This window comes from Chamaea fasciata, unplaced genomic scaffold (genome assembly GCF_029207755.1).
Source record: "Chamaea fasciata isolate MVZ Bird 193981 ecotype frontalis unplaced genomic scaffold, bChaFas1.0.hap1 SCAF_18, whole genome shotgun sequence".
Classification (NCBI taxonomy): domain Eukaryota; kingdom Metazoa; phylum Chordata; class Aves; order Passeriformes; family Sylviidae; genus Chamaea; species Chamaea fasciata.
Window position 1 is genome coordinate 11,061,722 of NW_027094103.1, and position 12,874 is coordinate 11,074,595.

The 12,874-nt window shown below is 43.6% G+C and overlaps 1 protein-coding gene across 1 annotated transcript; it reads left to right on the forward strand.

Moving 5' to 3' along the window:
• The first annotated feature begins 55 nt into the window (after positions 1-55).
• ANAPC5 (anaphase promoting complex subunit 5) lies at positions 56-12,831 on the forward strand. The gene is made up of 17 exons (XM_066199350.1): positions 56-279; positions 374-453; positions 1,056-1,165; positions 1,580-1,775; positions 2,752-2,818; positions 3,529-3,630; positions 4,724-4,914; positions 5,732-5,813; positions 6,485-6,574; positions 7,480-7,661; positions 8,131-8,266; positions 8,502-8,576; positions 9,379-9,500; positions 10,615-10,722; positions 11,247-11,394; positions 11,971-12,133; positions 12,488-12,831. The coding sequence occupies exons 1-17, from the start codon at positions 76-78 to the stop codon at positions 12,700-12,702; spliced, it is 2,271 nt and encodes a 756-aa protein (XP_066055447.1). The 5' UTR covers positions 56-75; the 3' UTR covers positions 12,703-12,831.
• The last annotated feature ends 43 nt before the right edge of the window (positions 12,832-12,874 follow it).

Sequence of the window (12,874 nt, forward strand, 5' to 3'; positions counted from 1 at the left end):
GGCGGGGGGCGGCGATTGGCCGGCGGGGGGCGGGCGCGCGCGGTTTCCCGGGCGACGGGCGGGCCCGGAGCCGCCATGGCGAGCGTGCACGAGAGCCTGTACTTCAACCCGATGCTGACGAACGGCGTCGTGCACGCCAACGTGTTCGGCGTCCGCGACTGGGTCACCCCGCACAAGATGGCCCTGCTCGTGCTGCTCAGCGAGCTGGGCCGCGCCGGCTCGCAGCTCGGCCTGCTGGAGCGCCGCCGGCTCAACCGGCTGCTGCTGCCGCTGCTGCAGGTCGGGGCCCGGGCTGGGGCCGGGGGGGGGGGGGGAAGGATGATCCCCCGTTGTGTCGCGGTCTGTCGCGACATGTCGCTGTGCTCCTCCGCAGGGTCCGGATATGGCGCTGTCGCGGCTGCGGAAGGCCATCGAGGAGTGCTGCCCGCACCTGGCCGGCTCCGTCCACATCAGGTGCGGGGGCCGTGCGGGCGGGGCGGGGGAAGAGGCGCCGCGAATCCTCCGCGCTGTTTGTGCCCGCTCGGAGCGCTGCAAAGTGCTGCGAAGCGTGTAAATGTCAGGTTGTTAAAGCGCACATTTGGGGCAAAACTCTGCTTCGGCAGATTTCTTACTTGTCGTGACAAAGTTCTGAAAGGCACCAACATCGAAGTGGTCAGATTTAAAGTTTCTGTGGGACAGAAGATCTGTTGTCATATCAGATAACTCGCTAAACAACAGCAGTTCCAAAATGTAATCAGTCAAAAAATTTAAAAAATAAAAATTAAAAAAAAGTTCCTGTTTATTTTAAGAATAACTATCTCGTCTTATTATTCTCTTTTAATAAAGACCCGTTTTTTAAAGAAAAACCACAAACTAAAAAACCGAACACAAACCTGATTATCTGACTTACCAATACTTAATATGATCTTGCTTACCTCAGTCTGAAAACCTCCTGGGTCCAAGAAATTAGTTATTAATTGTTTTTTGTGTTTACTCCTTTATGCAGGAAGCAGGAAAATATGTTGTTTGATGTCTATATTAATACCCTAAAAATGTCGTTTTCTTCCCCTGTTCAGGTTAAAACTTATGGCAGAAGGGGAACTGAAAGACATGGAACAATTTTTTGATGACCTTTCAGATTCATTCTCAGGGACAGAGCCAGAAGTTCATAAAACAAGTGTAGTAGGTAAATAATTGTTATCCCTAAGCAATTTTTGATGTGATGTCTCTCACTGACGTGATTCCCTCAGGACGCAGCTGTGCTTTTCTGGGGAGGTGTACAATTGCAGAATGTCATTTTTCTCTTGCTCAGACGTTACATATTAACTGGCAGCTTTGCACATTGTGAGGCTGTCACCGATTTTAACAATTTATCACTTATCTTCAGTGAGATTCGCTGCTACATTTAGACCAGATTTACACCCTGCAACACTGAGTTGTACCATTGAGAGAAGACTCACCAATTGCTATTCCCTTTCTCATTAATTGCTGTTTAATGAGGAAGTAACTGATGTTGTTTGAGGCGCTGGCCATGATTTTGGTCTCCTGTCTGCAGCAGCAGCTGACAGCCCGTGCTCACAGCAGCCATCTCCCTCCCCAGGTCTGTTCCTGCGCCACATGATCCTGGCATACAACAAACTCTCCTTCAGCCAGGTCTATAAACTTTACACAGCACTCCAGCAGTACTTCCAGAAGGATGAGAAGAAGGATGGGGCCGACGAGAACGAGATGGAGCTGACAAATCCAGAGGAGCTGGATGGGAAAATGGAGAAAGAAGAACTTGATGGGCCTTTAAGGTGATAAATTCGTGTTCAAACCTTTTCTACCTCTTGAGAAAATAATTTTTTTTTTTTTTTAAAGCAGCCCGGTTGAGCTTTGTGGCCGCTCGTTTCCTTGGTGCCACCGTGTGGTGACATTTGTCAGTGGCTCGGGAAGGTGGCACTGCCCCATCCTCATCCTCACTCGGGGAACCACAGCCCAAAGGCAGTTGCTGCCCACAATTTCCCACTCCTGTGGTTGTCCCGTGCTAAAACTGTTGGAGAAGTCAGTTCTGCTTCCAACAAGGAAAGATTGCTCAATAAGGAGAAGCTGAACGTAGTTTTGTTTTGCTTTTCACCGTTCTCCAAATCAACTCGTGTCTTTTTAGCTCAAAAACGAGAAGCAAATACTAAGAGCTTTCACCTGCTGAAGAGGTCCTTTGTTTTAAGAATAATCCTGAAAGTATTTTATGTGTCGATATATTTAAAATGTACTTTGCAAACTGTATTTGTATAAACTCGTGCAGAAGTTGCTGCTTAGCGAGTCAGACAGCAGCTTTGGGGGTCTGGCTGTGTGCTGGACTTGCTGGCTTTCCACAGAGTAAATGTCTTGCAGAACAGCTGTTTCTAGCAGTGATGGATGTGGCCAAAGTGCCAGTTCATCTCCTTGGGACTGTCTTCAGAAGGTAGAAAAAACAGAGCAGAGCCATTTGAATATGTCAGCCCCAAATCTTCTCTCTGCTGTTTTTCTTTAGGGTTTTTTAGGGTGTATTTAGGGTAACGTGGCTCTCAGCTACAGTCTCTGCAGGTTGAAGCTAAACTGTGAAATCATTTCCATTGCTGACTTTGATGGAGTGAATTTTGTTCTTTATGAAGTTTTCTCGGTGTTCTTTCCATGCTTTGAGCTGTAATATCTCAGAAAACTTGATAAAGCAAAAGTGTGGGGTATCTGATGAAACGTGTTTCTGTCTTGTCTTCCCTTGCCCCTGTTTCTAACCAGAGTGTTTCTTACCAGGGAAGAAGAGATAGCCTGCAGTGGGCCTCTTTCCCAGAAACAAGCAGAGTATTTTCTTTCTCAGCAGGTATGTTAATTCTCATTAAAGTGGAGGAAATGTTCCATAACATGAATTTCACCTTGAATTTTATCCACAGTGTCAGCCGTGATGTTTTCTCTGGTCTGGTGGAGGCTTGTTGATATCTTGCATGTTGTTGCTCAGTATGAGCACTTGGGGCTATGAGTGTTTTATCCAGACATGTCACCATATGCTGATATTTGCTTGTCAGAAGGTCCTTCTGCTCTGCTTGCCTCACATTTCTGTGAAATGTGCAGTTTTGTTGGTTATTCCAGCTGGTAAATAAAAAAGGGAACAGAAATACACATGGACACAAATGTCAGTAATTCAATAGTCAGTAATGCTAATTTAGTCACTACATTTTTATAATTTTTTATTAACTTAACTGCTTGCCAAGGAAAACTGGATTTATTGATCTGTTTCCCTGAGGATTTTTTTTTTGTGTGTGTGAGAAGATATGTGTAATTGCAGTGAGCAACGTGTGGTATTAGTTCCTCAAGGTTTTATTTGACTTGGTCTCTCTGATCTTTCAAGGTGAACACTATAACATAATATATAACAGAATCAAACTGCCACTGTCATAGTACAGCTGCTACAAAATCTTCTTTAATGTCTTCTCCAAGCACATAACAACCTGACAATCCTGTACCACAATATTTTTTTATAACCCTCCATATGGAATTACATTTCTTACTTGTACTGTTCAAATTGTATCCCAGGCTTCTTTACTAAAGAATGATGAGACAAAGGCTCTTGCTCCAGCATCTTTACAAAAGGAATTGAACAACTTGTTAAAATTTAATCCAGACTTTGCTGAAGCGGTAAGTATTTTTTTTCTTCATCCAGAATGGTTGTAAAAGGATTTCTTATCTCTAGGATAGGATTATTTGGAAGTAATTTATTCTCTATTGAAACAGAAGTAGATGATAAAAGTGTGAGCAAGTTGCATGTAAGTGTTTAGTAATTCAGACTAAAACTCCTGAAGGTACAGAAACCTTAATTAAGCAAAGTACTTCCCCTTTGTGCACAGATATAAGCCTCTTAGTTTCAAACTGCGTGCATTCTTGTTCAACTAAATCTAAAACTTACTTCTTTTACCCACATGTTCCTAAGGAATTTCAGGCTTTATACTCCTGTAGTTTAAAAATCAGTATTAAGTGCAATATCTGTTAATTTTGCTGGTTGTTGTTCACTTTGCTTCTGGTCCTTAATAGCAGTTTATACTGAAAGCCACAGACAGCTCATGCTGAGGGGCATTTCCAGACCTGTGATGTGAGCTCTTGCTTTGTCCCTCAACAGCTTTGTCTTGAGCAAATTCCATAAATTCAACTCTTTCCCACCCTGCGTTCTGCTTCTTCCTCCCAGAAGCCCTGGGCTGAGCAGACAGGATTTTCCTTCCCTTGTTTGGAAGGATATCCTTGAAAGGGCTGCCATAGTCCCTGGCTGGACTTCACAACATAAAGGATTATCCTGCTCAGGTCTCCATGCCAAAAAGAAAATACATGATTTTAGCATCTCCTTTTTATCTGCACAGCATTTGGAAGCAGTGCTGATGTTTCTTAGTATCTTCCTGTGCGCAGACACTGTTGGAGTGCTGCCTCCGTTCCCACTCTCACTTCACACATAAATAACGGGAAATTCCACCTCTGTGGAGATCTCAGACCCTCTGGGATCATTCTGACAGCCAGATCTTGTAATCTTCACCATCTGGCAGGTCCTGTTAGAGCAGACAGCCAACATTGTCCAAGAAATTACCCAATTTTATCTAGAAGTTCTGCCTAGGTAGTAACAGTACTGCAACTTCTGATCAGTATTTCAGGGTTCCATGTTTTGGCCAAAACCACTCAGTAATTATAAACAAAACCTCCGGTTTAGTATCTTTACAATTAAAGCTGATTTCCTTTCCCTTCCCAGCACTATTTAAGCTACTTAAACAGCCTCAGGGTGCAAGATGTTTTCAGTTCCACTCACAGCCTCCTGCATTACTTCGACCGGCTGATCCTGACGGGGGCGGAGAGCAAAAGCAACGGGGACGAGGGTTACGGGCGGAGCCTGCGCTACGCCGCGCTCAACCTGGCGGCCCTGCACTGCCGCTTCGGCCACTAGTAAGGAATTCACCCCGGGCCATCTCCGAGCGCACTCCCCCCTCCTGCCGAAAATCCCTGCGGGGGTCCTCTCTCACTTGGACAGCAGCTGCGGTTGGGTTGGGATCCTCTCGGCGAGCTTGGGTTGTTTGGGTTCGGTTTTTGTTTTGATGTTTATTTGGTTTCCATAATAACTGAGCCATCTAAGAGTTGACATCTGTCTGTGTCCTGGGTGTTTTAAGTGTTCAGTTACATTTCCATGACCTCAGAAGAGTCAGTGGGCATGAATGCCTGTTTTCATCCATATTCTCAGGAAAGCGTGGTTGGTTTTCTGCAAGTGAACACAAAGCTGATGATCTGGCAAAAGAATAATTAAACATAAAAAGCCATCTGAGCTTTTAAAATTTAAAATGCCACACGGGTTGGGATTTATTTTGTTGATAAAGCTGGCTTACCCATCTTCATTTATGGTTTGCATTTATTGATTGCTGCCTGGAGGCATGATGTGAAAGGACTGGAGAGGGGAAGGACACTGCAAAGTTGAGAGCAACAATCTCTACACAGGCAGATTCCAAATGTTGCCCCTGATTAAACAGTAACTTGGCACCATGGCCTGCACAGGGTTTGAAAGCCCAGGTAGGGGTTACAGCCGCATTTTGGCTTGGGGATGCTGTCAGACTTGCTGTCCTGAAAACCAGAATGCACTGCAGAGTGCTGGGAGGAAAACACAGGCTGTTAAATCAGAGATCTGAGTGCATTACGCATAATCCAGATCAATATTCCTCTGTATCTTAAGCACTGTAGGAATACTAATTGTTGTCCCTCTGTCTGCCCCTAGCCAGCAGGCTGAACTGGCACTTCAGGAAGCCATCAGGATCGCCCAGGAGTCCAACGACCATGTGTGCCTGCAGCACTGCCTGGTAAGAGCTCTGCTCAAATGGGGCTTGAGTCGTTTTGCTCAGTGAACTGTTGCAGAACTTCTCTCACAGCAGCATCTCCCCCAGAGCATTTGACTGCCCAGCAGTGGGGTAATATCACTTCCGGCACCCAGGGCAACAAACTGCAGGATCGTGGGATGTTTTGTTGAAGTTCAGGGTTAATTTCTTAAGCAGGAATTGTTAGCCCTGCGATCTCAGTAGTAAGCTGAAAGTTGAGTCTTGGATGTTTTAAAAAGAAATATTTCAGAGGCTTCCTCTTTCCTGTCTGTTGAATTTTTAGAGTGACCAGCCACCTTTAGAGCAAGCAAAGTGGGAGGGAAGGACATGGATTTCTCTCTATTTTTCTTTCCTGTAATTAACATTACAATGAATTTACATCAATGTAGCAAACTCCTGAGGAGCTGCATTCCACAGTTCCCTGTGTTTTTGTGCATCATTGAACCTCCAGTATTGGCAGGTGCCACACCAACATCCCAGCCTAGCTGCACTTCTGATGTGTTTTGCTGTGCAGCATTTAGTAGAGGTTTCCTTAGAATCAGGGCTCAAGTGGTTTGTATCTCCAGTGAGCTTTTGTGCATTCTGTAACAGCAAGCCAAGTTCAAGCTCTAGCCATCAGTTGTTTGCAATGAGATTTTGATCTTTTTCCTTGCTAGAGTTGGTTGTACATCCTGGAGCAGAAGATATTTGATAGCTGTGTTCTGCTGGAGCACTCTGTGAACAAATCTTTACATTTTGGATTGCCAGTGAGTCCATTTCATCAATCCTTAACTTTATTCTGGGACAAAACCATGTGGCCATGGGTGTGTGTCTGATCGGAGTTTGGGGTTTTGCAGCTTGTCTGTTCAAAATATGTGACTGGATTTAAACAAACATGTTTTAACACTCCAAAATCTAGCTGTTTCTATGACTTTTATTCTTCATATTAACAAGCCAGAGTTCAGTTGCTTTAATGCCAGAGCATTATTGCAAGGCTCACTAGTTGTCCTTCTAACTTATTTGATTTTTAGGCAGAAAAATTCCCTCTGGCTGCTGGCCCAGGCACCATTTTGGTACAATCTGGTGCTCAGGGGAGGTTCTTAAGCCTCCACCTTCCCTGAAGCTCAGGACTGATGCCTCTGGCAGGGCTTTGAACACGTTTACTTGTACAGCTCTGTGAAATCTTGCAGGGCAGCCCTCCCCTTTGGTAGTTTGTGCCCTGATAGAGCTGTTGTCTGTTAATGTTTACTTCTGTCTTCCCCAAATCTGCAATTCCTTTGTTAAGAGAATTGCTCTAAAACGGACTAAACTGCTGTTGGGAGATAGGAGCAGACATGGCCTCTTTGTGGGGAAGGAAGGAAAGCAAAGGCTCTGTTTTCACAGCAGTTCTGGAGAAATCCAGGTACTGGTCCTGTCCTCCTCCATAAGATTTCTGTGGGGGAGTGGAAATTACCTTTCACATCCAGCAAAATGACATTCACATATGTGTGGGTGTGCATAAGTGATTATTTAAAGAAATGCCTGGAGCAGTGTTCCTTTGTCTGTGCTGTCTTTTTGGGATTCTTTTTTAGTAGTTTAGAACTCTGCTGAAGTGTAATTTGCAAGCCTGAGATACTCTGTTGTCTTCCAACACTGTAGGTATGTTTTTTTTTTTTTTTTTCCTTCTTCCCAGTACCTTGCTTCCTTGGGAATACAGTCCTTGGTTCAGCAAAGAGCTTTTGCGGGAAAGGCTGCCAACAAACTAATGGATGCCTTAAAAGATTCTGATCTGTTGCATTGGAAGCACAGCCTGTCAGAGCTCATTGACATCAGCATAGCACAGAAAACAGCCATTTGGAGATTATATGGCCGCAGGTATTTGCTTTGTTTGGAACTCCTGGATTAGCTGCTGCACTTGTTAGCACATAATGCATTTATATAGGTGTAACAAGTGACTGTGTCTCTCCAGTGCACTAAAATAAAGCAATCAGACTGATTCACTACAGGCTGAGTGCAATTATTTCCATTCTCTTGTGTTCCTTTAAAAGCCATACTGAAGAAGAGATAGAGTTTCCATTTAGTAGTGGCAAATAGATCATAAATTGTTCCTGTGCCCCCACTTTCAGCATCTCTGTGATTAGGCTGTGTGCAGCTTTCAGTCTGTAGTACTTGCTGTGCCTGCAGAGTCCAGAGTCCTTGGACAGCAGTTATTTTACAAATTTTCCTTCTCCTCAGGCCCTTGGCTTAACCAGACAATGTAGACCATTGCAATAACGAGACCATAGATTAAACACGGTGGTTGTTTTTGCTGCTTGAAAACTAAAAGATATTTCTCTTGCACAAGCACCATGGCACTTCAACAAGCCCAGACCTTGCTGAGCATGAACAGTCTGGAGGCTGTGAACGTGGGCGTTCAGCAGAACAACACCGAGTCCTTCGCCGTGGTGTTGTGTCACCTGGCAGAGCTGCACGCCGAGCAGGTGAGCTTTCGAGCTTTAGGGCTACTTGTGCAAAGTGCCATTTGGTGAGAGGAGGGGTGGGTGTTACTGACAGAGGGTGCAAGACTTGACTTGTGGTTTTTTTCTGCCTTTTAACTCTGGGGGCAGAGACAATGCAGGGTGTTTGCTGGGCAAATCCCTGCCCCGAGGGCTGGGCTGAAAGGGAAGGGAGCAGGGCCCGCCCTGGTGCATTAATCAGTGTCCTTCTTCATTCCAGGGCTACTTTGCAGCTGCTTCTGAAATACTGAAACACCTCAAGGAGAGATTCCCTCCCAACAGTCAGCACGCACAGGTAGAATACTTAACATTCAGCCTGTAAGTTATGTAACTATTACACAGTAGGATCTGAATCCCACTGCTCCTGAATTTTCCTCTGGATGCCTTGGGCTACACGTTTTCTCATTTCCCTCGGCTCATCCTCATGGGAAGCTGTGTAGCATCAGCTTTTTTACAAAAGCATGGAAAAGCTGCCTGTGTTGTTTTTCAGACTGGTAAGACATTTCTCTCACCACAGCCTCCTAAGATGAAGCTGTTCAAGTAGAAATTTCATTAACAGAGGAATATACATCTGCTTCACGAGCACACAGAGTAATTAAATGCTCTGCATTGATTTGGAGCTTCAAAGTTCTGTTTAATTAGTGCTGCTTATTTTGATATATTACAATCCAGAAATAACTGAGATAATAGGCTAACAACCTGATTTTTGTGTGACTCTGGGAAACATTGCCACAGGAGTCTATAAGATAGTATTTACACTGAAGTGTTGGAGGTCCCATTAAATATAGTGTGAGCCTTCTCTTTTCACCACAGAGCAAGTCTACTCATCTCCAAGTCTCAAATCATTAGTAATGACTTAAAAGAGCCTTTTTACTCAAAATGCAGTCAAGTAGGTGAACTTCGATATTGAAACATTAATCCAGACCTGAGCATTTCTGTTGAGGACAGTAATTCAGTAAATCAAGTAATTGGACAGTGGAATTAGTGTGTCTAGACATAAATACCCCCAGGGGAAAATAAAAAGTAAATTCTAACCTGGGATTAGAAACTGAGCAGGCACATCCTCTAAAACTCGTTTCTGGATGTTCTTTGTTTAGCTTTGGATGCTGTTTGATCAGAAAATACAGTTTGAGCGGGCCATGAACGATGGCAGATACCATGTAGCAGATTCTCTTGTAGCAGGAATTACCGCACTTAATAGCATTGAAGGTGTGTACAGGTAAGAAATCTTGGGTCTTCATGCACTTGCAGGTGTGTTCCATGAAGATAATGAAAAATTTACCAAAGTGATCACTGGCAGTCACATGTGCTTACATGTTTTTCCCTTTCTGGAATTAGTTAACGTCATGTTGTCTAACCTACAGGGCTGTTCCCTTTGTCCTGCAATAATATTTTGTAGTTGTTTCTCTGGACATTTTAAGAGCTGGAATAGTTGAAGTTGGTGTTATTCTGGCTGTGAATCTGTTGTGGTAACATCTTCAAAATCTGCTCTACTCAAGCCTGAGCACAAAGCAGATTTTTATGTCAAATAGGTGAGGAGGGAGCTCAGGCCTTGAGCGAATTCCTCAGTGGCCTGGTTTCTACATCTCCAAAATGGAACAATGTGATTTTTTTTTTTTCACTCGCTTTAATGGGGTCTTGTTTCTAAATGAGAATGATATGTTAAAAATAGTTCCAGTTAAAACTTGGTATTTGGTGAGCATGAAAACCAACTTAGTGTTCAAAGAATTTCCTGTCGATTTTCAATGAGGCAAAACACCTCAAAGCAGCCGGTGCCAGTCAGCCGGAAGAGCAGTGCTCAAGCTGTGGGACCTGATGCTTGTCCTTCTGGAATTGGACTGATCATGAATTCCCTGATCTTTAAATATTCTGCTCAGTGTCTGGTTCAGGGCGTTTGTACCCATCCCCTGCTGCTCTGCCTTTGCTCCTGACTTCCCTGTTCTCCATTTTCCTGTTGCTCCATGTCCTTGTTAGCACAGGCCAATTTTAGCTGCTTTACCTCATACCTGTTTTTCTCACAGATAATTACTTATGCTTTCTAGCTTGCATGTCCTCCCACTTCTGCTGCCTGTTTGGCCTTTGGTTTTGGCAATCCCTGGTTTCTATCTAAAGCTGTTTTATAGTTTGATCCTTTCTGCCTGGGAGTTGTCCAGTTGGCACCAGGGAGATCTGTTTTTCCTCCTGTCTGTGTGTGAAGCATGTGTACACTTTGTCAGGGTGCCAGTCTGCAGTTACAAGAAACACTGGTCACAGAACAGAGACCTGTTTTACTGTGTTCTGAGGAGCAGAATTCTATACAAAAATACAAGCATGTTTTCTTTCTACCACGACAGGAAAGCCATTGTATTGAAAGCCCAAAATCAAATGTCAGAGGCACACAAACTTCTGCAGAAATTGCTGATCCACTGCCAGAAAATCAAGAACACTGAGATGGTGATTAGGTAAGAATGTTTCATTTTCAGAGTATTAAAGCCACTTTGCAGTGATTAGAATCATCCATTTCAATTTTGACTGTGTTCAGACTTCACTAGTCTTCAGATTACCTGCTGTGATTCTGGGATTACAGTCATTTCAATTATTAATCACAGTATGGAGGAATCCTCAAAATATTGTGTCACTTAAACCTAGTTATTTTTAATATGTAAACTAAAAGGTGGTAAACTTAAGAGTTCCATGAAGGTTCATGGAAGAAGGCAACACTGCATCTAAAATAAATAGGAAATGGAAATGTGTGTGTGTATGTAGCTTTGCCTTGTTGTAAATCTTGAGAGAGCTATGGTGTTATTTAATCTTTTGTATGTCCGTGGCATCTCCTCTTAAGGGCATAATTTAAATTTATTGTATATGCAGCAGCGTGATTCATCATAAAACCCATACCACTGTGGATGGAACAGTTCCCTGGGAAACAAGTGGACATTTTTCATCCAGAGTAAAGGTTTGTAACTGCTTGCTCCTGTTTGTTCAGGGTGCTGCTGTCCATAGCAGAGCTGTACTGGAGATCCTCGTGTCACACCATCGCGCTGCCGGTGCTGCTGCAGGCTCTGGCCCTCGCCCGGGAATACAGCCTGCAGTACTTGGCTTCTGAAACTGTGCTCAACTTGGCTTTCTCCCAGGTAGGTCTGATTTGTGTTTTCACAGGGCTGCAGGGCAACATTTATTCTGGGGATCTGGATGCTGTTTTTACTCCTGTGAGATTTAAGAACACAACCTTGTTGGAATTAAATTATTGATTCCGAAGAAGCAAACTCTGAATGTAAAAGCTTTTGAGGAAGTTAATGTGTGTCACTAAAATGTATAGTTATTGAATATAATTAAGCTGCGTAAATTTCCCCTGTCTTAATATTTTCAGATTTTTTTTTTGTGCTGGTATTTTGGCTTTCTAGTAGCACAGGTTGGCTTGTGTATTAAAAATAATGCTGGTAATGAGTTCAGTTATATTGTTTATTCTGAGAGGCGTGGCTGTCAGCACTGATTGAGTGGAGAAGCCTTTCCCAGTCATTTCAGAGAGCAGCTCATTTCTACTCACGAGTTTGGATTTAAAAGAAGATTGTGGGGAAAAAGTTGAAAAAAAAAATTGTGTGTGTTACATCACGTTATTAGAAACAGGCATGGCTTGTGTCGGTGTTCCCTGAAGAAGCTGCTCATATCAGTGGATTCCAGCGTGAGACCAGCAAGTGTTTCTCTTTCAGCTGATCCTTGGCATTCCTGAACAAGCCCTGAATATCCTGCACATGGCAATAGAACCTGTTTTGGCCCATGGGGCTGTCCTGGACAAAGGCTGTGCCATGTTCTTGGTGGCCAAATGTCAGGTGGCTTCTGCGGCTTCCTACGCTCCACAAAAGAAGATTGAAGGTAGTGTGAAGAGTAATTCTCTCTGAAACTGCTCAGAAGTTCAAACCAGCGTCTATACTGGAGTCCTGCTACACCAGAGTGTGTTACCTGGTTATTGGATACAAAATTAATTAATTTGGGATTAGTTGTCCGCAAATGTTTGTAATGGCACACTGTTTATCTGCATGCTTTCACACACATATTTTGCAGCAGAGGCTGAATAATAGAAACTAGCTGAGAGGCCATGTTGCTAAGACACAAATGGTTTTGAAAAGCCGAGGAATTTATAATTGGCCTCCTTAGACTTGAGCTGCCTTGCTTGGAGTTGTTACTGTGATATTTTCTTAAATGTGACTGTCCCCCTTTTCCCCACAGCTTTGGAATCTGCTATCTTGAATCTAAATGAAGCCAAGACTTACTTTGCCAAAGTGGACTGCAAAGAGCAGCTCAGAGACGTTCTCTACTTCCAAGCCCGGCTGTTCCACACCCTCGGCAAGACCCAGGAAAGGAACAAATGTGCCATGTTGTTCCGTCAGTTGCACCAGGAGCTGCCGGCACACGGTGTCCCCTTAATCAACGCCTTCAAGTGATGCATTTAAAGATGAGATTTGTTTGTTTTCCTGTTTTGGTTTTGTTTGGTTTTTTTTACAAACATCTTTGTATTGTATTAAGTCATCCACGTTTCAGAATAACTGCCAATAAATCATGGTCTGCTCTTGAACAAACTTGTGTTTTGTAACACAAACATAGTTTTCCACTCAT